This window comes from Protopterus annectens, chromosome 7.part0 (genome assembly GCF_019279795.1).
Source record: "Protopterus annectens isolate FY-2018-M chromosome 7.part0, PAN1.0, whole genome shotgun sequence".
Classification (NCBI taxonomy): Eukaryota; Metazoa; Chordata; order Ceratodontiformes; family Protopteridae; genus Protopterus; species Protopterus annectens.
This window is the reverse complement of record NC_056739.1, coordinates 854,543,409-854,570,379: the sequence shown is the minus strand read 5'-3', so window position 1 is coordinate 854,570,379 and position 26,971 is coordinate 854,543,409. Positions and strand designations below refer to the sequence as shown.

Below are 26,971 nucleotides of genomic sequence, written 5' to 3'. Positions count from 1 at the left end.
TGTCAAACATTTATTTATTTCTGCAAAATGTTTATAGTTAACTCCACAAAACTTTTGTTGTGTGAGACATTGCATGGTCAAAGGAGCCAGAACTCTGCAGTACGTGAATACCTGAATTAAAAAAACGTGATTGTTTTGCGCCATATGAGTGTTCTTTACAAGTGTTGCCCCGGTAACGGAAAAGTACCATACTTTGTGCTTCGCTTATTTTAAAGATCTCCAAGTGCATTTGATTTAATTTTTCCTGTAAACTGCTGTAAGCCATTTCCCATAATAAAGGTGAAACTTGAACAACTATTTTACCAAACATTTGCAAGATTCTTCCCAGCCAGAGTTTTTTTTTTTTTTTTCATTTTCTGGTTGATTTTTCTCTTTCTCCAAATTTCTTCTTTGCTAGCATTCAGCCATTGTAATTATTAACTTGTTACTGAATTTTGCCCAGAGTAATAACTGTTGCTGGCCTTTCTTATTCACAGTTTAGTTTTCACTCTGGAAGAACTTCAGTCAGCCGGCTGATTAGTGTCCAGCCATCTTCAATGAATCCTAAAATTATTTTGTGTTATCTACATTTATGTTAACTGTTTGTGAAGTGCTTGGGTTTATGTATTTAAACTTGAACTTGTCAGTCTAGAAAATAAAGGGAAAATTAAAGGGAATTATTTTTCTATCCAGTGATTCCCATGAAACTATTTAAATGTTTTATAAAGTAAGAACACAACTTTGTAGACAGGTTGTCCACTGAAAGGAAAGCAGGGTTGGCCAGAAGGAAAACAACTTGTCAAAGTGCCTAGCTAGTTTTCTTTTTGTTTATGACAGCGTACAGTACCTTGATTGGGGTGATTTAGGTGCAGACCACCAGATTAGCAGCCCATCCTCCTCTTTTGTTGTTCAGAAATGTCTGCTTGGTGTTTGTGAGGCTGCAGCATGGTCATCCATCTGCATCTTTTTCAAATTTACAAATTGTTTTTTAAATTCTGTGGGGGGACAGTTCCCTTCAGTAGCTTTTCAGGGGATGCTTTAATCCTGCCACCATTCTGTAGGATATCTTGCTTTGTAAACTTACAAAGAATATATTTGTTCTCCTGCAATGCTTAGATATGATCAGACAGGCTGTGAGAACTGCATATTATTATTATTATTGCAGAGTTAAAACTCTTAATGGTAGAGTTGCTCAGGCATGAGTTCGTACTTCACACCTTCTCTGTTTAGATGCAGCACTTGATTTCTCAGTCAAGCTTACCTCTATTCTACCTAAATGTACTGGTTTGCTTTGTAAACTTGCACTTTTTCTAAGAGTACATAAGTTATTAAGTAACTGCACTTAGCCTGTATGGATTACTTAAAACAATTAAATTGTATGTAGTATTTTAAGACCTTTTGTCCTAAGGAAAAAAAGTACTCCACTTCCTGAGCTTCTGGTATTATTTTAAAGGCCAGTGTAGTACATCTTAATGCTCAGAGATTCCATCACAGCTACTTTGCTTCCAAAGTCTACGTTACCATACTGTATAAGTACATTTTCCGAATATGAAGAATTAAATGTCTGAGACTTGCGTAAGATTCTGTATCAGGTTAGAGGGACTGACAAATGTTAAAGTATTGTAGAATAGGGGGAATCTCACAGAACAAGAAGTGAATCAACTGCAGAATGCTAGCCAGAAAATAAGGGATTACTTCAATAATATGCATGAGCTTAGAAAGATTGATGTTAAGCAGCTGTTTTTTATAACACTAGAGCACAAAAACTTTTAGCATGACATTTCAGGCAACAGAAAGTAGAAAGAGCTGTCACCAAACGTAGGGAGCCAATAACAAAGAAGGTGACAAGATCCTATAGAGGCATTAGAAATGTGTTGGAAATTCTGTGAGAGTCTCTATAAAGTAGAGAAATATAAAAATCAAGAAAAGGTACAAATCAAAATGTTTATGGAAGAATTAAATATGCAAAGGTTAGAGGTAGATGAGGCTCAATTACTAACAGGACAGGAGGCGATGAGATAAAAATTGTGATATATATATATATATATATATATATATATATATATATATATATATATATATATATATATATAAACAATCTACAGGCAAGCCCCCAGGAATAGATAGTATTCCTGTGGAAATTTAAAAGCTAGGAGGAAAAAAACTGGTACAAATCTGGAAGGTGTTGTTTAACAGTATCTTAAGAGGAGAAGTGCCACCTTCCTGGAAGAAAGCGGTGGTATCTGTGATACCTGAAGAGGGTAAAAATCCATCAGATCCAGCTTCATACAGGCCCATTTCAATACTAAACCATGATTGTAAAGTGTTCATGACTGTAGTGACTTAAACGAATGGAAAAAGTAATAACAAAACTGACAGATATGGATCATTGTGGCTTTCTGGAGGGGAGGCAAACATTTGACAACATTAACAGAACATTGATGATCCAGAGGGAAGCAGAATGTAAGAAAATACCATTGTTGTTGGTGGGTCTTGATGCAGAGGAAACATTTGACAGAGTAAATTTGCATTTCCTGAAAAAATATAATGCTGATTAAATTCAAAGATATAATTGGTATGGTAGTCAAGAAAAGCTGGCTTTATTCGTAGATGGTATTATTTTGTACTTGACAAAACCAGAAAAAGACATTACAGTGCTGTGGAACATGTTGAGTCCGTTTTAGATCTTTTCAGGATACAAAATTAATGAAGCTAAAACAAAGGCCATAGCAGCAAACTGTGTACCCACACATGAACTGGTTCAGGAATACCCATATTTATTTGGACATGATAAAATGAAGTATTTAGGAGTATGGATTAAAAATGATTCTACTGGGGAAATACTAAATGAAAGATAATACAAAAACAGAGAAAATGAAAGTTTTGTTATATGGATAGTAAGATTAAAACAGTTAAAATATTTTTAGTCCCTTTAGTCTCGTGCGCATGTCGGGCATATTTCAACCAGAGGAGAAGTTGTGGGTAGCAATTAATAAAGAGCTGAAGGACTTTTCTGGGAGGGAAAGATAACAAGAGTCAAGTAGGATAAGCTGATTCTTCCAGTAGAACAGGGCAGATTGGGATTTCCCAATTTGAAGGGATATTTCAGAGTTACACAGTTGAGTCCTATTCATAGAAGAAGCAGAAAATTATAATTCAAAGTGGAAAGGGAAGCTCAAGAAACAATGAGAGACTGAGATTTTGGATGCAGACCTTTAAGGAGAATAACAGTAATCGTGCAGAATATTATATCCATAAAGTAGAAGGTATTCTAAGAACTAAACCAACATGGCAATGGACCAAGGAGATTATGCTGATAGGGATGACTGCAATTAGGGATACAGACAAGTAGGCAAGAGGGGGCCAGAATTTATTGAAGAAAACTGGCAAAGGAACCAAGGTATTAGGAGCAAATAACTACAGAGGGAAAGATGATAGAATGGGAAGATGGCATGAATTTATTTGGACTGCAGGTTGGCTATTGCCTGCCCTGTCAGGGATTGATATCAGAGTGTAGGCAAAGAGAAAGAAATAGGGGGTACTAAATGAAAGACCAGCACTGGTAGAGGTTTTAGTAGAGTCTGGAACAGGAGCTACCATTGTTTGTGTCTTTTGGCTTTTCCCGGTTAGGGGTCGCCACAGCGGAACTCCGGTCCACTAATGATTGGTAGTGGATTTTTACGTACCGGGTTACCAGCCCTGACGCACAACCTTCAACGAAGGCACACCCCATTCACGTATGCCTCCACACAGAAGACGCTCTAGCTGAGAATTGAACAGGACAACGCTACCGCAGCACCACCACCGCAGTGTGGAACAGGAGCTACCATTAAAAAAAGGAATAATTAGTAGAGCATATAAAATATTGAATGATAACTATAAGAATCAATTACAGGAAGTTAGAAAGAATTGGGAAGAGAGCGTGTATAAGCAATTCACAAAGAAACAGTGGGGAGGATATATGTGCGTCTTACAAGTAAGTACAAAATCTAAAGGATTTTAGGGGTTTTGCCTGGAAATGTTTACATAGATATTTTTACACCCCAAGTAGACTTCAGAGAATTTTTCCTCAGGCAGACAGCAAATGTTGGAGATGTGATGGGAAAGAAAGAGGTAATTGGGAACATATTTTCTGGGAGTGAGGTGAATTGGCAATTATGGATTCCCTGCAGGATGCATTGTCAGAGATACTGGGTGGACAGATTGGTCTGACGAGGGAGATAATTTTTTTGAGTTATGGTAGAGAATCGAATTTGCCTAGGCATGGTAAGGCCTTGCTGTGTCTAATAATGGTGGCTGCCAAAAAAGCAATTACTAGAAAATGGGAATCAAAATCTAAACCAACTGTACTAGAAGTAATGAATATAATAAAGAGAGAGAAAACAGCTGGAATTGAGATCTTTAGATAACGGTAGGAGCAAACTACATAGGAAAAAAACAGGAATTGTGGGAACAGTACATAGAAGGGAGGAATGAGGTTTAAAAGGTGGCAGAATTTAAATCAGCTATGCAGTGTTTGACTAAAAGATTGGGTAGATCACAAGTGTTATAATGTTTGGGAGTGTGTCAGTACAGATTGGGATTTAAAATGCTTGCAACTAGGGTTGTGTCAGTGTGGTTTGTTTTCATTTGTATAAATGTATGTTTATTGCATAAATGTCTTTGTTGTAAGTGATGGCTTAATAAAGATGTTTCTTGTTTTAAAAAAGGCAGGAATTGAATAATTTACGTTCTGTTGCTTAGGTTTTTTGACATATAGCAATATATATGAAGTAAAATGTTTAATTATAGTGTGATTAATTTTATATTAATGTAAATTTGCCTATGTCACAAGTGATAATTTAGTAAAGGTGTTTGGGGAAAGAAAAAGATTTGTGATAAGGTTAGTTGCTCCTTTTGGCAACTCCATATTTCTGGTGACTATTACAAAATAATTTATTTCCTCTACTTATGAAACAGTGTTGTAGCAGTGAACTTTTTTCATTCTTCAGTTATGTACTTTTGGGTACCATATTTAAGTACATTAAATTACAGTTGTATGTCTAATAGTATTTATGATTACTTTAACAACAGGCTGTGGAAAGTGGCTCAGGTTGTTTTAGCTGCTAGGTATAGCTTATAGGAGGTAGTAAGTGTTTGTTGTTTTACAGTCTCCTGCATGGAACTGAAACAGTTGATTTTTTACAGTATTGTGATTACATTTTAACAGCAGAATTGTCTAATTCATTGTTTCAGCAAAGCTGAAAGAAAGAAAAAGAGGCAAGAAGCAGAAAAGTTGCCTGAAGTGTCTAAGGAGATGTATTATGATATTGCTGTTGATCTTAAGAAGATGTTGACTTCAACCAAAATTAAGGATGAGAAAAAGGAAAATAAAATTGCATGGGATAAACAAGAAGAAGAAGAAAACAAAGAAAACAGAAGTTTAGGCATGGACCCTGGAACTGAACAGAACTCTGAACTGACATTTGAAGCATTTTCTGTTACAGATAATGAGGAGCCTTCTGGGTTTAAATTTTCATTCTTTGGCATAGGCACAGAGGAGCCGAAGGAGTCTGCAGGTAACATAATGTATTTGATATATTAAAAGTGAGTTATTGATGCAACATTCAGTTTTGTTTCATTGCAAGAACTTTAAAATGCTGTTTATTTTCATTTATTTTGTGCTTGAAATAGCATATGGGGAGAGAATATTTTTATGGTGTCAAGTCTGTCACACACAGTTTCACTCACATATAATACACACACAACCTGAAGCAACCCAAACATTTTCAGAAATGCCTGTTTGAACTCCATTGTATTATGTGTGTGTGTGTGTGTGTGTGTGTGTGTGTGTGTGTGTGTGTGTGTGTGTGTGTGTGTGTGTGTGTGTCTGCTTTACAAGCTCAAAGTTTCAAAACTTTGAACTCCAAATGGTCGAGAGGTTGAGACCATAAGATCGAAGTTTTGAAACGTTGACATTGTAATAAAAGAAAAGAAAAACAAACAAAAAATTTTTTTACATTTTCCCTGGGGTGCAGGCCCCACTGCACCCCCCCCCCACATCCTCTGCTAAATTTATGTATTTATTTATTGCATTTGTTTATCGGGAAAGTCCACTGGGCCTAAAAGAGCCCATCTTCGGTGGAGGCCCGGGGAGAAAAGCTCCGATAAAAACATAGATGCAGAAAAAAAAATAAACATTAATTGGTACAGAAGTAGAAACAGTGTCACACATAGTGGTTACAGTAATATTTACAGAATATATTCATAAGTCAGGAATTTAGTTGGTTTCATTACAGTAACATATACAGAATATATACATAAAAGCAGGAATTTAGTTGGTTGCCAGATGAATTCAGAGTGGTAAAAGTGGAGATAAATGAATCAGCATTATTCATAGGTTGATACTAGGCTATCTGCCCTAGGGCATTTATAAGCCTAGCCAGAGTGTGTTTGGCTTTCGCCACCCTTTCAAATGAATTTACTATACCCTTTTTAAGGTTAGTTTACTGTGCCTCTGTCTAGCAGTGATGCAGAAGTGATCCCCGGGGTAAACCTACGATCTCCCATCCACTTGTCAAGATTTCTCTTGAAGAGGAGCAGTGAGGGGCTCTGTCTGACATGGACTGGGATTCTATTCCAGAGTGATGGGAGCCTCTGGGTTATAAATCTGTCCCTCCAGCATGTTCTAATAATTTCTGTGCTGAGGTTTAAGTCCCTCAAGCGCGTAGCTCTAAGAGATTTGGATTTTCTGAGGTGGAGCATGTCCATTAAATCTGGGTTTGACATGGCTTTATACGTCAGGCACAAGTCGCCTCTGAGTAGGCGGTATGCAACTGAGTATAGCTGGAGTTTCTTTAACCGGGCAGCATAGGTCATCTGTTTGAGTCCCCTTGATCCTCTTGGCGAGGTACTTTTGGGGTCTTTCCAGTTGCTGCAGGTGTCAGGTAAGGTACATCCCAAATGGGACATTGTATTCTATTATGAGCCTGATGAGTGATGAGTAGAGGGGCACAATGACCTCTCTTGATCTAGATGTGAACCCTTTCGTAATAAGGTGGGCTATATAGAAGGTCTTTCTAACCACTTTGGCAACGTGATTGTCAAAGGAAAGATTGCTATCCACTTGGGTCCCCAAATCCTTAATTACTTCTTCCGTACTTAATGGATTACCACCTATGTGGTAATTTGTGGGCACTTTGTTTTTCCCAAAGGGGATGACTATGCACTTTTTGGTATTTAGCATTAGACCATGGTTCTGGCACCAGTTATCCGTCTCTGTGAGACCCTTTTGGAAGATGTCTGTGTCAGTTGGCTAGTCGATTCATCATTTGATACTGGCATAATAAAGAAAAAAAAAATAATAAATATGGAGAAAGTATCATCAGTCACTAGTAGTAAAAAGCATAGGAATTTAGTTATAATATAAGGAGAAAGAAGAGGTTAGGTTATAGAGCAGGTACATAGCCAGGAAGAGTTGAGATGATTTTTCAGTATTTGTTTGAAGGTGGTGGTGCTGCCCGTGTTTCTTATAGAAGGAGGAACTGAGTTCCATAGTTTGGTGACTGTGAAGGAGTAGAGCAGTTGACCAAGCCGGTAAGGTGGGCTTTTCTACTTTTAGAAGTAGATGATTTTCAGATCTTAGTTGCCTGCTGGGTTGGTATTTGGCAAGTAGAGTTGAGAGAGCAGGACGGTCTATGGGTCTGTAGATTATTTTGTGTGATGTAGTTAGCTGGGTGAATGAGAGATGGTGGGGGAGTTCCAACCAGCCTAATTGTTTCAGTGAGTTACAGTAGTGGGGTGAGAATTTGGCTTTGGTGGCAAATTTGGCTTTTCTGTTGTAACACATATCAAGTTTGGATTTTGTAGAATTTTGGATATTAGTGAGGCGAGGGGCATCATAAAGGAGAGAGGGTAATAAAAATGTAGTTGCAAGGGTTCGTCTAGTAGAGAGGCTAAGAAAGTGTTGGTGCCTGTAGGGAAGAAAACAGTAAATTTCCCATTCCACGCTGTATGGCGATCTCCATTCAAAATGTTCGAAGTTTCAAACTTCGATCTTGTGGTCTCGACCATTTGCAGTTCAAATTTTTGAAACTTCGAGCTTGTGAATGAATCCATATATATATATATATATATATATATATATATATATATATATATATAAAAAATGTGTGTGTATGTGCGTGTGTTAGTACCCACACATCTGTACGTGTGTGTTTGTGTGTGTGTATATGTTGTGTGTATGTGTATACTCACGTATTTGGTGTGTATGTTTTACAAATACTCACACACACACACACACACACACATATATATATATATATATATATATATATATATATATATATATATATATACACACACACACACACACACACACACACACACACACATATGTACACACAAGCATGCATATCACACTTGTAATAACTACAGGTTCATTTTACAAATGTGTAATGTTTAAATGTCCTTCTGTTCCCATGTTGCAGTATTCATAACATGAGGGAGATCCCCACCTAGGCGACCCGAATGTCCAGCCAGTATAACAAAGACTTGTGCTACTGCAAGGTACACGAGATGTTGCACATTGAACAGCTGACGTCGGCCACAAAAGTGACATCTGCTTTGCCATCTTTCCGAGATGCCTTTCCTGCAGCATCAAAAAACCCTGACTTACAGCCTCCTTCTAAAAGGCCAGGCAGGTTCTATAAAGTCCCTGAAGACAGCAGTTACCTCTTCAAATGTCCTCTTGCAGGCCCAGCTGTGTTCTCTTTCTGCTGATAAAACCACTAAATTACTGCCCTCCACCAACTTCCTGCCCTCAGGTAAGGACAGTTAAAATGATGGAGAGAATTTGGGGAAAAGGTCTACATCTCTTCTACTCTGGTTATTAGAGCCATTAATTATCAGACACACATGTCCAAGTATGTTCTGGCTCTACTTTCACAGGCCTCAAAATTGCCGACTGATCTTCCAGACTCTGTAGCAAAATCACAGCTTTCTTTTCTCTTGGCAATTTCTTCCCAGTTTACTAGGCATTCCATAAAATGCAGTTATGATGCAGCTGAGGTGTCTGCAAGGTCAGTAGCATCTGGTTCTGTCCTCATGAGATATTTGCTGATATTGCAGCCATTGCCTAAGGATTTTAAGGCAAAAAATATGGATACACCACTGGACAATACTGCCCTGTTGGTTCTATTGCTGCAGCCCTGTTCAAATCCCTTCAAGAGAAAGGACAAGAAGTTCAGGAGCCTAAACATATTTTTGTTTCCCCAGTTCCTAAGTACCATAGGAACTACCTTTCTAGGCCTAATTTTGTAAGGAAGAAGACCTGTGCACCTTTTCAACAACACAAGAAAAGGCACATGCAGACAGGCACCTCTTAGGTCTCAGCCATCCTCTGCTCAGAAGGTCCTCTTTCCAGACAAGCCCAGTAGTCTGTGACTACCTGGCAACCTTCTCAGAAATCCCTCTTTCCCAGTGCCTTTCTCATTTCCTTTCAAAATGAACAAGCATTACCACAGAGAAATGGGTCATATCTGTTATCAAAGCAGGTTATTACATGATTGGAAATCCAGTCCTTCGTTCATGGGGATTCCACAACCCCCAAAGGACCAGATCCCCCTTTTCCCAGGTCATTCAAGACCTGAAAACACAAGGAACCATACAGGAGGTCCCCTTCTTGAAAACAGGAAAATGGCTCTGCTCAAGGATGTTCTTTGTTCCCATGAAAGATGTTTCTTTGAAACCAATCTTACACTTGTCCCAACTCATCTGTTCCTTCAGGTCCCCACCTTCAGGATGCTCACCTTGCAGACTCTGTTTTCACTCTTGCTGCCTCCAGCTTACCTGGTTTCCTTAGACATAAAGAATGTATACCTTCACATCCCCATGCACTCTTTATTCAGGAAATTCTTACATTTTTCTGTTGCTTCGCCCCTTGGACTCTCTGTGGCTCCAAGGGCATTCACAAAGTGTTTGGCTCCTGTCATTGCCTTTTGCAGACTCCAGGGAATTCTCATCTACCCTTACCTGGATGACTTGCTCATTCAAGTAGAACATCCAGTCACTTTGCAACAGAACTGTCAGACTACCATCTATTTTCTCCTCAGTCTGGGATTCACCATTGGTTACAGCAGGTCTTCCCTTTCTCCTTTTCAGGACTAGATTTTCCTAGGTTGCAGGATACGGACAGGCCTTCTGATGGCATTCTTGCCTTTGCAGAAGGTGCAATCAATGTAACCTTACTTCCAACAGTTATTTCCTCAGTCCTCTAACTGTCAGGGAATTCCTCAGGATGCTAGAGTTCATGGCTTCGATTATACCAATGCTGCTCCTAGCTAAACTCCACATGCCAAAGTTCCAGTGGTACCTGAAAACACTTTGGTCCCAACATGTTATCCACTAGAATCTGTCCTTCATGCCTAAAGAAGATACTTGGTGAATTCAACAAATTCCTCACAATCCAGGCCTTCCCTTTCAGCTATTTCCTCCAATTCAAGAAATGTTCACAGATGCTTCAGATCCTGGGTGGGGAGCAACCCTAGGGAACCTAAAGGCCCAAGGCCTGTGATCTCCCTCTTTAAGGAAGCAACACATCAGCATCAAAAACATGAGAACTCTGATCTTGGCCTTTCAAGCCTTCATGTCATCCCTTCTACCAGGACCTTTGAAGCTGTTCACAGACAACACCACAGTTCTCTAGTATGTGAACAAGCATGGGGGAAAAAGTTGTGCCTGCTCTGCAGATTAGCAGTCCAAGCATGGGAGATTGCTCTTCAAGCCAACGTAACTCTGACAGCTTGTTTATATTCCCCCAGCTCAAAATGTTCAGGCAGACACATTGAGCAGCATGACCATGAATGGATGTTCCACAGAGATGTGTTTCTGGACATTCTTCACCAGTGGGGTACACCTCAAATAGATCTCTGCTTTCCCTGTGAACAGACAGCTTCCAAAGTTCTGTGCCAGAGGCCCACACCTTCTGGTTTGGAAGGTGGATACCCTGTCATTCTCATGGAAGGGGATGTTTCTCTACGCATTTCTTCCCCCAAAATCAAAAAGTCCTATTGAAGATACAGAAGGACAAACTAGAAATCTTCTTGGTGACCTCCATTTGGCCATGACAGCATTGGTTCCCGCCTCTTCTGCAGTTAGCCAAGGATAGTCATCGCAAGTTACCTCACAGGGTGGATCTTCTCACACAAGACAAGGGATCTGTTATTCACCCACATATAGCAACATTGAACCTGACTTTGTGGGTGATAGGCTTCTAATTTCTTTTGGGCACCTTTTTCTTAGGGCTTTCTTCTAGTCCTGCAGGAGGCCAGGAAACCTAATACTAGGAGATCTTACTTGTCCAGATGGAAGATGATCTCCATCTGGTGTCTTAATAAAAGACTAGATACATTTTCAGTGGATATTCCCCTAGTCTGTCCTTGTGTGAGCTGCTCAAGGCAGGACTGTCTTATTCTTCAGTTAAAGCCCATTTATCAGCCATTTCTGCATATCATCTTTGTTTCCCCCACTTAGCTTCTAGACTAGAGGTGGAACTTTTCTTTAAATGTGTCCTTCACATCAGACCTCCCAGGAAACCTGTTCCTGCTCCCTGAGACCTAAATTTTGTTTTGGAAAAACTGACCCAAACTCTCTCTGAGCCTGCTGCCTCAGCTTCCCTAAAGTTCTGCACTTGGAAAACTATTTTGCTTGTAGCCATTACTTCTGCTAGGTGAGTTTCAGAACTCCAAGCTTTAATGGCTTCACAACCCTTTCTGATTTTCTATAAGGATAGTTTGTTCCTTCTTAACATCCCTTATTTCCTGCCTAAAGTGGTTAATGGCTTGTCCCTCAGTCAGTTTATTCATTTATCCAGCTTTTTCCCTTCTCCTCAAAACTCCATTGAAAGGGTGTTGCACACCTTAGATGTACACAGACAACTCAGATTCTACTTGGATAAGACCAAATCCATTAGAAAGTCTGAGCAGTTGTTTGTTTCCCTTCACCCAGGGGCACTGGGAAAACCTGTCTGTAGATGGACTATTTCATCTTGGATCTGTAGGGCAAATTCCTTTTGCTCTGTCTCACAGGGGAAAACTCTCTCTTCCTCTGTTAAGGCCACTAGAATGGTGGCTTCCTCTGGAGACTCCTTTAAAGGCCTGGTCACTGCTACTATCCTGGAAGCAGCCACTTGGTCCTCTGTCCATACATTTACAAACATTACAAACTGGATTCTATCTCCAGATCCAGATCCAGAACAGGATTTGCTAGGGCAATTCTGCATGGCTTTATGGAGACTTCTTGGGCTCCTTCCCACCTTTCTCACTCATGAGCTTTGGTAGTCTGTCATGTTATGAACACTGCAACATGGGAATAGAAGGACATAGAATAGTTGTATAAAATCTTATCATAACCATAGATGTCCTTCTGTTTCATGTTGCAGTATTCAGTCCCACCCCCCCCTTGGTTCATGCTTTTCTTTGGGTATTTCCTTATTACCTCTTATCCTTCAATTGATGTTCTGACTGGAGCATTCAGTTCTGAGGATAGTATGTGCAGACATCTCTTTTATGGCCAACATCGTCTGTTCAATGTGCAACGTCGCACTTGCCTTGCAGTAGTTAACGTCTCTGGTATACTGGCCCGATGTTTGGGTCACCTAGATGGGGATCTCCTTCATGTTATGAATATTGCAACATGGAAGAGGAGGATGTCTATGATATGTTAAGATTTTACACAGCTGTTCTTTCAGAAGTGCTGACATGTTTCATTTTATTTATTTGTTAAAATTAAGTGAACTGGTCCTTTTTTATACCTGTTTCAGCGAATCATGATCCAGGTGTACATGCAATATATGTGGCCAATTTAATGTAGAAAGCAAGGATTTTTTAACACCTTTACTGAATTATCTCTTTTGACGTAGGCAAATTTACATTTATATAAATTTAGTCAAACTGTATTAATAATTTCAAGTTTGCAAACATTCTGTTGCACATATATTGCTATATATCATATAACGTAAGTAACAGTACATAAAATATTCGATCCCAGCTCTTTTTTTCTTTTCAAACAAGAAACATCTGTATTAAACCATCACTTATGATATTGGCAATCCTACAGTTATATAAATGAAAGCAAACCACACCAACACAATTCTAGTTGCAGGGAATTTACATCACAAACCATACTGGCACACTCCAATTTACCAACATTATACGTCACGAGAGATGAGAGGAAGCCAGAGTTCTTGGGGGGGTGGGGGGGTGGCGGCCCTGAAGACATACAAAGAACATAGAAATGTCATGCAGACTTATCAGAGGTCATAACTAAAGCTTGGACCTTGGAGCTGGAGGACAGAAACCTTAACAAATGAGCAGCCATGGTTCTTGTTGACATCTTTGATTAGAACTTAAATATTAGCATTTTCTTAATACAAATAAAAATATGTAACAGAGATACTTTTGGAAGATTTTGGTGTTTTGAATGTAACTGTATCTTATGTAAATCATTTACTGTGAAACAGCAGTTTTATTACTCCCTTCACTTGGCTCCACAGTTCATGACTCTACTAGGTTGACTTTGTGTGGAGACCCTCCTCCCAACACACACACTTCAAGTACATGATATCAAGTGGATTGAATGCTAAATTGGAGTTGGGGTGGTGGAGTATATTTGCCTTGGAGTAAGCTGCTGTCCCCATCTGAGGGGAGTTCCTGCTTTATGCACTTTGTTTGTAGGATAGTTGCCTCCAAAACTACCAGGAATTGGGTAAAGCATATTCAGAGAAATGATTGAGTGGATAGATGTATGGATTGATTTTGGGATGATATGCAACATAAAATCTGATGGAAAGGGCATTATTCTGAGAAATGGGGCCACTGCGGTCAATTTGGACCAAAGCTCCAAAGATGGTGGTGTTTCTGTAGTCATAAAGGATGCGCACACATCCAGACTGGTAGCCCAACATATAACGCACAGAGATACTTCAGGTGCAGCTAACATTGGATAAGGCAACGATTCAGGTCGTAGCCTGCTATATGTCCCCAACCATGACCCAAGACTCATACTCCATGTTTCCTGAGCATCCTGGAGAATATTAGCGTCCAACCTAACACTTTCATACTGGGCGACTTGAACTACTCCTCCATTAACTGGGAAAACTTGTGTATGAATACACTTGCCCATTGTTTGCTGGAATTCATTAATTCCAATGGCCTGGACCAGCTCGTTTTTACCCCCACTAGAGGTAGCAACATCCTTGACGGTCATTACTAACATGAGCGACCGTTGCTCTGTACCGGTAGTCAACTCCTCCCTGGTTAGATCCAACCACAAACTAATCACCTTGGAAATCCACCCCCCCCCCCCCAGCAAAGCTAACCACCATGAAAAACTTCTCCAAAGCTAACAACTTTGGGCTCCTAAAAACAGAGGTGGCTAACTTCTCGGCACCCATGCAATTGGAGAACAGCTGCATGACTGCACAGTCATACACTGATGCCCTGTACGAACACACACACACAAATGCATGGATCTCGCCATACCTAATAGAACCAAGATGCTTTCCTCCAAAAAAAAAAAAAAAAAGGAAGCCAATCTGGTGGTCCCCTGCCATAAATAAACTCTGCAACAGGAGGAGGAAACTGATGCGAAATAAGGGGAAGTCTAAGACTGGAAATACTCCCTTATCAGCCTCAACAAAAAGTTGAGATCCCTTATCAAATCCTCTAAAGCTAGCTATGAAAACAGAATTGCGGCAGATAGTAAAGACAACCAGAAGGCCTTCTATAGTTATGTAAAGAATCTCCATGGCAATACCCAGATATGCTCAGAGCTGTTGCACAGTGGAACCTCCTATACAGAGCCAACCTATATTGGCAATATACTGGCCGACAGATTCAGTGCCAACTTTACCCTCCCACACACACAAAGGACCAATCACAATACCAGTAGATTGCCAGGCACCCAGTATTATTGCTGCACAGGTTAAAACAGCACTGTCCAAGGCCAAGAATGCAGCTTCTATGGGACCTGACATTATCCCTGGCTGTGTGGCTGTGTTCTACATGAACTACAGAGTGAACTGGCACCTCACCTGTGTGGCCCTGTTCAATCCCAGCCTCACCTCAGGCTTTGTCCCTACCGAATGGTGCACTGCTACAGTCATCCCTCTCCACAAAAGAGGAGCGACTACAGACCCTGGAAACTATCGCCCCGTTAGCCTTTCAAGTCTGATATGCAATGCTATGGAGCGCATCATCATGGACCTAATAAACAAGGATGTAGGGAATCTCCAAACTGTGGATCCCACACACTTTGGTTTTGTGAAGGGTAGATCATGCCTGCTCAACTTGGTTGACGACTTTGAGTCGGTCACCAGAGCTGTGGATGAAGGCAAGGTGGTTCATACAGCCTATCTTGATCTGGCAAGGCCTTTGATGCCATTTCCCACTCAGGAATCATAGAAAAACTCACTAAGCTAGGCATCAACCCCTATATCACTAGGTGGGTTGCAAACTGGCTCACAGATAGAGCCCACAGTGTGAAAGTAGCTGACTCAGTCAGACTGCTGACCAGTCACGAGTGGAGTCCCACAGGGTTCAGTCCTGGGTCCTTTCCTGTTTGGTATCTACTTCTCTGATGTCCAGGCTAACACGAATGGACTCTGGCTGACAATGTTCGCAGACAATTGCAAGTTGGAAGCCATAATTAACTCCACAAGTGATGTTGACATCCTACAGAAAGGGCCTCACTGAGACCATCGACTGGTGTCAGAACCATGGCCTTAAGCTCAATGCCAAAACATGTGTCATCATCTCCTTTAGGAAAAACCCAATTCCCATTAATTACCACATTGATGGTAGTCCACTGAACACAGAAGGCATCATAAGAGATCTGGGAACACAGGTTAACAGCAACCTCTCTTTTGACCACCACATTGCCACTGTGGTCAGAAAGTCCTTCTATGTGGCACATCTCATTACTAAGGGCTTTGCATCCATGAGGAAAGAGGTCATTGTCTCCCTCTAGGGTCTATATTATATTGTCGACATCTCACAATGTTGACTCTGAAATGTTCGAAACCAAAATGTTGAACTACTAAAATAGCGAATGGCCATATAACCGATTTCTTTCCAACAGAAAGAAATTGGTTAGCCGTTCTCTGACACCTGCCCTTTCCCTGAGTGTAGTGCAGTCTCAGAGTTAGAATATTTAGTTAGGGGGTGTGGGGGGCACAGCACCCCAGTTAAGTATAGTTGTTTGTGTGTGCCGTTGTTGTTTGACCAAACAATTTCTTTCCGTTGGAAAGAAATCGATTAGTATGGCCGTCCACTGTTTTAGTAGTTTGATATTTTGGTGTCAAACATTTCAGCGTAGACATTGTAAGCTGTCGACAATTTAATATAGACCCTCCCTCTACTCTTCCCTCATTAGGCCACTCCTCGAGTACAATGCCCCATTTGGCATGTACCTCACTAGACACCTCTGCAACAACTGGAGAGGCCGCAAAAGTACCTCACAAAGAGGATCCTAGGCCTTAAACACTTGTCCTATATGGACAGACTCAAAAAACTCCAACTATTCTCCCTCTCATATCACCTACTTAGAGGCGATCTCTGTTTGACTTACAAAGCCATGTCTGACCCAGCTCTGTTAGAAATGCTGCATCTAAAGAAATCCCAATCCCTCCGCACTACACGCTCCAGAGACCTCAACCTCATTACCACAATCAACAGAACAAGCTGGAGGGACAGGTTCATAACCCAGAGACTGCCCATGCTATGGAATAGACTTCCCATACATGTCAAGCGGAGCTCCTCACTGGCTCTCTTCAAGAGAAATCTTGATGAGTGGATGGGAAATAGAAAATTCACCCCAGGGATCACTCCAGTGGCTCTACTCAACAGAGGCAATGGGAACTAAGGCCAGGTACCATGATGCCGGGGTAATCCTGTGGGCCAGGCTTGTAAAGGCTCCAGGGCCATTAGCCTAGCACACACCTATGAACCTATGTTTATTAAGTACATAATTTTTAAATTTAGTGCAGGAATTAAATGAAAAGACCTGAATAAATTCATCAAAATGACAGGCAGAGATTACTCTTAAGAGGAAGTCCAGTAATAAACTGTAAAAATGAATAAACCATTAGCAATTTAGGAGTTTCAAGAACAAAGCAAGCTGATTGGTTAATATCAAATAGTTAAGGAGTTTTTAACAGCCTTTTAACATAAGAAGTAAAACAAAAATTATCCATAGAGAAGTAAACAAAAGAAGTGTTGAATTTTAAAGATACATTTTAAAAGCTAAATCTCAAAGAAACATCCCATATGTAAAAGTTTGCAGGCATAACATTAGACCTTTTTCTTTCATCGGCATGATGACCAGATTGAGATTACAAAATCAGCTTTAATTCTGTTTATCTAGAAATTTATTCTCATAGTCAAATGTGGACTTGATCAAACTATATTTTAAGTGTGAATTGAGTGTTTCCAAACTGTGGCCATAAGAAAACATCTGCCTAAGATGTATAGCTTCACTGTAAGTCTTGTATATTGCTGTCTCATTGGCATAAAGGTACAGTGTCCACCTTGCCTTTGGTGACCAGGGATCAATTATTGACTTAGGAGACCAAAAGGCCAGCTAGCCTGGGAGGTAAACCTGAACCAGACAAGGAGAATCAGAGGTTGAAGAGTATTAGCCTGGCATAGATTATCCAGTTAACACAGGATAAAAGAATAATTAGTGCAGTTTATTGACATAATTTGCCACTGTCAGCAATAAAGGCTCCATTGTGGACCCCCTGCAGAACTGCATGCTTTGCTGGTTTAATTAAATATGGAGCTTTCATCTCTGTATGTGTTACCAAATCATCTGCCTAAATAGTTTTGTTCTGATGTGACCAAGACACTGCAGGAATTCATCTGCACCAGAACCATAGAAATTATGTATATATTGTGTGTAGGTTCAGTAATTTTCAAATCATTTTGAACTAATTCTGAGCATATCTGGGAGTTTCCTCCTAGGTTTCTAACATAGCTAAAGAAGGCCTTATGATTGTCTTTAGAGTCCTTGGCGATTTTTCTCTCAAAATTTGCCTTGGATGATTTTATGAGAGCTCTTAGTTTTTTACTTATAATGATCAAAGGTGTCTTACCTTTCAAGGATTTTGCTCTATCTTGTAGTAGCTTCCTCCTTTTGTTGTAGAGCTTGTTTATGGCTGGGGTCCACCAGACTGGATGCTTGCCTTTGGTACAGAGTCTTAGTTTTGTTTGGGATTGCCTGATCCATGCAGTCCTGTAGGTGCTGGTAGAAGGCATTTGTAAGTGATTCAGCGGTTTGAGTAATGTTTACCACTGGCTCAGGGGCCTTAAAGGAGACCACACTAGTTTTTAGAAGTGTGAAATCGGCTTTTGAGAAGTTTTTCACTGTGGTCTTTTTGTTTCAGGTGGGGGTGGGATGAGGACCTCCAGCGAGATTAGTTTATGATCTGATCTCACCAGTGAGGGGTATACTTCCGGTGTTGAACATTTTGATCCCATGTTCGTGATGATGAGATCAAGTATGTTTTCTCCTCTTGTGGGGATGGTGACTAGTTGTTCCATGGCATTTGAGTTTATGAACTCCAGGAATCTTTGGGTTAGAGTGTTCGGGCTTGAGTAGTGTTCCCAGTCTATATTAGGGTAGTTGAAGACACCTAGTATGATGGTGTTTGGAGATTAAGGCTGCATGCTTCATAGTTTGCTACTCTGTAGAAGTGCATTAATGCCACTGAGCATGCATAGCCTGCTAGCTAAGCAGTGCACTGCTGTGCAGCATAGGCATGCTAGGTTCCCTCCTGCTGCTGTTATAGCTGTAGTCCTGCAGATATCACCAGTGCAATGAGCTGATCTGCCTCCCTTGCCTTGGGATGAGCGGGCTGGATTTCACCTACAGCCTCCCCCAGCAGCCGTGTTTTTAGAGGAACACAGGTTATCTAGGGTGGTAGTTGAGCTTTATTTTACTGCATCAAAGTGAGGGGGTGGGGGGATTGTTGAAAGGTCAGTTATCTTGATCACCTGACATAAGTGAAGAAATCAGAACAACATATCTTACACTGAGGCCAATCATTGATGAATACTATAGTTGGCTGTATCCTCTTAACCAGACATATTTTGGAATTTTTTTTTCAGAACATCCAGCTCTCAGCAGAGCATTGATTTGGTTGTATTGAATGCTGTGATGTCATATGCTGTGCATGAAAGCACACTTAATGCATGCCAGTCTTTTTTTTTTCCTGCTGCCACACGCTTGTATCCAAGTCCTGACCTCGACAGGGGCATACTTCATACAGAAGGATGCCTGTGTAGAACCCTACAAAGTAACGTACTACTAAGTACTTGGACTGACACTAACTTTACTTTCTTTAAAAGAAACATGCATAATATTTGGTACTGTTACAGGTGCCAGAATTTCATCCATTCTGCCTGCCGATGCTGAGAGGAATCTCCTGGTCTAGCTTGGTACCAGCAGGATAATGACAGTTAAAAGCTACCCAAATGAAGAAACCTGTGTGTTGATCAGCTTCAGCCATGGTACTGTCCAAGGACCAAGCCTTAATGGGCAGAGCTAAGCTCATTCCATACCATATTGATGCTGAGCTCACACTTGCCTCCTGCTGAAATTGAAAAGGCCTTGAAGAGGAGGTAAACTCGCAATTCCCACCCTGGAGGAATAACTGTAAGGTATAGGTGCTACCCAATACTTGTATAATTACTTAAAGATCAAGCTGAGTGAAAAACTGCCTTCTCCATTAGTCAACCATAGATCAAGGATACTCGAGGTCCAGTTGCAGGACGCCCCCCTCAAGTTGTTGAGTGGGTGCCTTTTGAATGTTCTATTCTGTTAGGGTTTGTAACCCAAGACATGGACATGAAACAGCTGTGTCTGGTGGGTGCTTGAGCCATTGGTATGAGACTGTACACTTGGGCAATGTGGCCTGATGTCATTGCTGGGCCAAGCACACCCATCTCACCAATGTTTTACCATCAGCAAGAGCACTCTTTTTTTTAAATAAATACATTTATTAAATTATCATTTACGACATGGGGAAGCATACATTAATAGAAAAGTAAGTAAACCATGGTAGCATTTCCCATTTTATACATCACGTCATTTTTCTTTGTAAATACCAGTCCAACATTACATAAATTGCTGAATTCCTTCCTTCCCTTAAACCGCAGTTGTCCTCCTCTACCTCCTGAACATTGTTATGCATTTTTGTTCCCACAATTTCCATTTATTTATATGCAATATGCCCCTTCTCTTTTCTGAAGATCCCTCTTCCAGTTTTTATCTCTCGTAATATTCAGTACTTCAAATACAGTTGGTTTAGACTATAATTTCCATATTCTAGTGGTTTCTTTTTTTTGGTAGCCATCAGAATTAAACGTAAGGTCTAAAGGCATTTCAGATCGTGTGTCCCAACTCAAAATAATTATTGCCGCAGTTAAAGCCATTATCAGTATTTCTGACTGAGTACTCTGTAGGGAATTTTTAAAATATGCCAACTCATTACACTCCCAAAACAAATGTTCCCAGTTACCTCTTCTTCCCCCATCATACCTTCAGTATTTGATTTCTGCCTTCAGAAAAATTCTTTGAAGTCTACTTGACAGCATTATTGTTTATAGGTTCATAGGTTCATACTAGGCTATCTGCCCGAGGGCATTTATAAGCCTAGCCCATAGTTTTGTGGCTTACGCCACCCCTTTAGTTTGGAGAAACTATGCCCTTTATTTTGCTGTGCCTCTGTCTAGCAGTGACACTGAGGTAACCCCTGGGGTGTATCTGCGATCCCCCATCCATTGGTCAAGATTCCTCTTGAACAAGGCCAGCGAGGTGTTCTGCCTCACATAGACCGGGATTTTGTTCCACAGCATAGGGAGTCTTTGGGTGATGAATCTATCCCTCCAGCACGTCCTATTAATAACCGTGTCGAGGTTTAAGTCTCCCGCCCTTGTGGCTCTGAGGGATCTAGATTTTTTGAGATGAAGCATGTTCATCAAATCTGGGTTTGACATGGCCTTGTATGTCAGGCATAGGTCACCTCTGAGCAAGCGGTAAGCAACTGAATATAACTGAAGTTCTTTCAGTTGGGCAGCATAAGACAGATTTTTGAGACCCTTTATCCTTTTGGTGAGGAACTTTTGTGGCCTCTCCAGCTGCTGCAAGTGTCGGGTCAGATACATTCCGAATGGGGCATTGTACTCGATCATTGGTCTGAGTGATGAGTATAGGGAGACTACCCTTGATCTAGATGTGAATCCCTTCATGATAAGGTGGGCAATGTAGAAGGTCTTCCTAACTACTTTAGCAATATGGGTGTCGAATGAAAGGCTACTGTCCACCTGGGTTCCCAGGTCTCTGATAACTTCTGTGATCAGGGGATTGCCTCCTATATGGTAGCTAGGGGTGACCTTATTTTTCCAGAAGGGTATGACCATGCATTTCTTGGCATTTAACTTTAGGCCATGGCTCTGGCACCAGTTATCCGTTTCTGTGAGACCCTTCTGAAGGATATCTGTGTCGGATGTGTTTTCAACTACGGCGCCCAGTTTGCAGTCATCTGCAAACTTTGTCAGCCATAACCCTCCTATGTTTGCTTGTACTTCAGAAAAGTAGATGCCAAACAAGAGTGGGCCCAGGACTGAGCCCTGTGGTACACCACTTGTGACAGGCTTTGAGTCTGACATGGCGCCAGCAACTCTGACCCTGTGGGTTCTGTCACTCAGCCAGTTTGCAATCCATCTTGTAATGTATGGGTTTACATTTAAGTTGATGAGTTTATCAATGATGCCCGAGTGGGGTATTGTATCGAAAGCCTTCGCCAGGTCTAGGTAGGCTGTATGGACTGCCTTTCCTTCATCAATGGCCTTGGTGACTGTTTCGAAAAAGTCAACCAAGTTTAAGAGGCATGATCTGCCTTTGACAAAGCCAAACTGGGTTGGATCCAAAGTCTGCAAATTCCTATGTCTTTATTTATGAGATCCATTATGATCCTCTCCATGGCTTTGCAGATAAGGCTTGTCAAGCTAATGGGACGGTAATTTCCAGGGTCGGTGGAGGCACCGCCTTTGTGGAGTGGGACCACAGTCGCTGCGCCACTCCTGGGTACGTATCCGGAGGTGAGACTAAGATTAAACAGCTGTCCTAACTGTGGGTTTAATTCCTCGTTGAGTTCATGGAGCACACAGCCGGGGACACCATCAGGTCCCATGGATGCTGTGTTCTTTGCCTTGAGAGAGCAGTTCTCACCTGGGCGTTAGAGATGTTTGGGGGGCTACAATCATTTGGTATAGATATCTCTCCTTTAGGGGGGGGTGGAGAAGTTTGCACTGAACCTGTCAGCCAGTATGTTGGCAATGTCTGTAGGATCAGTAATCTTCACATCATTTTGAACTAATTCTGAGCATATCTGGGAGTTTCCTCCTAGGTTTCTGACATAGCTGAAGAATGCCTTATGGTTGTCTTTAGAGTCCTTAGCTATTTTCTTCTCAAAATTAGCTTTGGATGATTTTATGAGAGCTCTTAGCTTTTTACTTATAGTGATCAGCGGTGTCTTACCTTTTAAGGATTTTGCTCTATCTTGTAGTAGCTTTCTCCTTTTGTTGTAGAGTTTGTTTATGGCTGGGGTCCACCAGACTGGACGCTTGCCTTTGGTACAAAGAGTCTTTGTTTTGCTTGGGATTGCCTGATCCATGCAGCCCTGCAGGTGCTGGTAGAAGGCATTTGTAAGTGATTCAGCAGTTTGAGTAATGTTTACCGCCGGTTCAGGGGCCTTAAAGGAGACCACACTAGTCTTTAGAAGTGTGAAGTTGGCTTTCGAGAAGTTCTTTACTGTGGTCTTTTTTATTTCGGGTGGGGGCGGGATGAGGACCTCCAGCGAGATTAGTTTGTGATCTGATCTCACCAGTGAGGGGTATACTTCCGGTGTTGAACATTGTGCTCCCATGTTCGTGATGATGAGATCAAGTATGTTTTCTCCTCTTGTGGGGATGGTGACTAGTTGTTCCATGGCATTTGAGTTTATGAATTCCAGGAACTTTTGGGCTAGAGTGTTTGGGCTTGAGTAGTGTTCCCAGTCTATATTAGGGTAGTTGAAGTCACCTAGTATGATGGTGTTCGGAGATACATTTATCCCCTCCAGTGTTTTCAGGAAGGCCATATGAGGTTCCTGAGTTTGCGAGGGTGGCCTGTAACATGCTACAAATTACAGAGCAGTCTTGCCTATGGTTAATTGCACCTGGATGGTTTCCGATGCATCGTGCGTTGCCACCAGTCTAGAGGTATGGGTGTCCTTGATGAATATGGATACCCCTCCTCCTTTCTTGGTATTGTCCGGGTTTTGGGGCCGGAACGCATGATATGAGGTATAACCTGATAGTGCTGGGGTGCTCTCAGGAGCCTTGAACCAGGTTTCTGTCAGCACAGACATCGATGTTCTCCATACTGAGAAGGGCCTCGAGTGCATGCATCTTGAGGTTGAGACTTCTGGCATTGAGCAGCATTACCCTTAGTTTTTTTTTTTGTTGTGTTCTAGGGTGGTAGGTTTAGAATTTGAGCCTTGCCTAAAAAAGGCACTATGGGGGTGGCAAGAGCCTTTGCCAAAATCCGGAATCCCAGGGATGACAAGTGCAAGCCGTCCCTTGCGAAGCAGCGTGGCTTGTCCAGCATGTCATCCCAGGCAGACAGACATTGGATCCCCTTTGAATGACACCAGAGTTTAAGCCAATTGTTAAAGCTGATCATCTTATCTCTGTATTGTGGCATCATTCTTGGTGAAGGTAGGATACTGCTCAAGGTCAGGGTCATACCTGCTTGGGCTACATAATCAGAGAGCTCCTCTATGTCTCTTTTCATGTAGTCCAAGGAGGTACGTCTCAGGTCGTTAACACCAGCGTGGACAATGATTGAGTCGTACTTGTACCTGCTGTTGAGAGACCTGAGTGCATGTGTTATGTGGCGGATTCTAGCACCCGACAGGCAGCTTACTGTGACCTTCTCCTTAGTCTGGTGAGCGGGACGTCAGTGTGTCTGACTATGGAGTCACCAATGACTAGTGTATCTGGCATTGTGTTTGGCCTTAAGGGCTGTGACTGCTTGACACTCTGACTGTGTGGTCTATGTGTTGCAGGTGTTGTGTTCTGAGGTGGTGGTTGTTTGGGTGTCTGCTTTGGTGGTCTCTGCTGTTTTGGTAGATTTTTGATCAGAGCCTCCGAGTATGTCTTTGTGTGTTTATGTGTATGATTTGAGGTTGTGATGGTATTATGTGAGACTGGGTCTCTGGTGTGTGTGGTTACCTTCTCCTCCTGTCTGGTCTTGCCAGTCCTATGTTGAGAGAGCTCAGCCTCCAGTTTGGCTGTATAGTTGCATCTCTCGCATGTATTTGTGTTTTGTGGGAGGAGGAGAGGGTTGTCTGTGTACATGAGGCAATTGTAACATTGCCTCAATATTCCCAGGTTCACCAGCTGAGCAGGAGAGGACATTAGCAACTGATCCCTCGACATGCTAAAGGGAATAGCCAGAAAAACTTAAAAAGGTTTTGGGGGATGTGGGTGACCGAGAAATGGGGTTTGCTTTTTTGGGGTACTTTCTATAACAAGAGTGCTGTATCGAGGTGATAAGTACTGTAGGAGCAAGTGCTTGGCTATACAGATAGAGAAAAGTCTACTTGGGAGTCAAGTAGAGATAATTTATAGTTGTAGGATACACTAGATAGAACAGTAGTATACTTTGAGGAAGGTAGTTTTAAGGGAAAATTTGAAGAGTGGACTTTAGGTAGCCCTAATAGTTTAAATCTGATTCACCGGCGCTGCCCTAGTGTGCAACGGTAGCAGCTCCGCGCTAAATCGCGCTAACGTGTGCTTTATAGCAGGGGGCTGGAAAAAACAGGAAATGACCCAAAATGGCCAACAAATTACAAGTTGCTGCTTCTAACCACTCCTCTGAGGACAAACAAGCAGCTCAGTACTCCCCACTCCCACTGGTGAGTAAAGAAACTACCTCTGGCCACACAAGAAAATGGAGGAACACAGAAACCAAATACAAAGCCCAGGGATCAGCAAAATCTGATCACTGGAACAACTAGCTAGGAAAGTTCAGGAAAGGAGAAGTATTTTTTGGGGGTTTTTTTGTTTTTATTTGCAAACAGACAGAAAAAATGTAGTAAATGCTGTGTTTTCGACTAAATTGCTATCAAAGGCTGGTACACTTGAGTGTATTAGCCTGTTTGTTACTTTTGAGCAATACTTTAGCCAACAAGTGCAAATCAACAATTTAAGTACACAAAAACAGGAAAATAAGGTAATAAAACAGTAATATAGTCACAAACAGTAGTCGAAAAGCTTAAAAGATCGAAAAATGCAAACTAAAAAGTTTAAAAAAATACTTATGATCAAGAAAGTTGCTTTTCTGCTCTCTGCTGGCTTAGGAACTCTGCAGGGGACCACGAAGAGCTATGCCAAGTTCTCTAATGCCAGAAAAGCCTGCCAAAGCGTGCTTTATAGCAGGAGGCTGGAAAAACAGAAATGACCCAAAATGGCCAACAAATTACAAGTTGCTGCTTCTAACCACTCCTCTGAGGACAAACAAGCAGCTCAGTACTCCCCACTCCCACTGGTGAGTAAAGAAACTACCTCTGGCCACACAAGAAAATGGAGGAACACAGAAACCAAATACAAAGCCCAGGGATCAGCAAAATCTGATCACTGGAACAACTAGCTAGGAAAGTTCAGGAAAGGAGAAGTATTTTTTTTTTTTGTTTTTTTGCAAACAGACAGAAAAAAATGCAGTAAATGCTGTGTTTTCGATTAAATTGCTATCAAAGGCTGGTACACTTGAGTGTATTAGCCTGTTTGTTACTTTTAAGCAATACTTTAGCCAACAAGTGCAAATCAACAATTTAAGTACACAAAAACAGGAAAATAAGGTAATAAAACAGTAATATAGTCACAAACAGTAGTCGAAAAGCTTAAAAGATCGAAAAATGCAAACTAAAAAGTTTAAAAAATACTTATGATCAAGAAAGTTGCTTTTTCTGCTCTCTGCTGGCTTAGGAACTATGCAGGGGACCACGAGGAGCTATGCCAAGTTCTCTAATGCCAGAAAAGCCCGCCAAAGCGTGCTTTATAGCAGGGGGCTGGAAAAAACAGGAAATGACCAACAAATTACAAGTTGCTGCTTCTAACCACTCCTCTGAGGACAAACAAGCAGCTCAGTACTCCCCACTCCCACTGGTGAGTAAAGAAACTACCTCTGGCCACACAAGAAAATGGAGGAACACAGAAACCAAATACAAAGCCCAGGGATCAGCAAAATCTGATCACTGGAACAGCTAGCTAGGAAAGTTCAGGAAAGGAGAAGTATTTTTTTTGTTTTTTTGTTTTTTTGCAAACAGACAGAAAAAATGCAGTAAATGCTGTAACAGGCTCTCTACAGAGCTAGTGTATTTAATAGAATGACATTGCCATGTTGCCTTCTGCTGTCCTTCTCAACTGTTCTTCCTGTCATGCTCCCTTCCAAATTGTTAACTTTTGTGGCTCTTGGCTGGTTGTGTAAACTAGCCCTGAAGTTGCACGTGAGAGTGCCATCTTGATGTCCTTTACCTGTTTCCTGTATAACAATTTTTCCCTTTGTTTGTTGTTCTAGGGGTAGTGATGGGGCAAACTCAATCTGTAGAGAGCCTGTTAGAGCAGGGAGTAATGGGTAGAGGAGGTAGAGCTTCAGAACTGAAGATTCTGAAGGTGCTAACTTCAGATCAAAGTCTGATCCTATAACCCACAAGTTGAGAAGGACAGAAGATGACATGGATATGTCATTGTATTAAGTACATAACCTTCATTTTTTCTCCTTATCAGCTTCTCTGGGCTTCTTTACCTGCATCTCAGATCTCCTTCCCAGCTTATTGATGGAGCAGCAGTCTGTTTCCATGGTTGTACTTTCCCCAGTACAGAAAAAGATGGAAACTTAAGGAGTCGTC

General features: G+C 41.3%; 1 protein-coding gene across 2 annotated transcripts in view; it reads left to right on the top strand.

Moving 5' to 3' along the window:
- NOL8 (nucleolar protein 8) overlaps positions 1 to 26,971 on the top strand; it is a 1,174,909-nt gene that overhangs the window by 863,759 nt on the left and 284,179 nt on the right. For both annotated transcript variants that reach the window (XM_044077406.1, XM_044077405.1), the window contains exon 13: positions 5,215 to 5,537. In XM_044077406.1, coding sequence (XP_043933341.1) covers positions 5,215 to 5,537 — 323 coding nt within the window. The remainder of the gene's footprint in view (positions 1 to 5,214; positions 5,538 to 26,971) is intronic.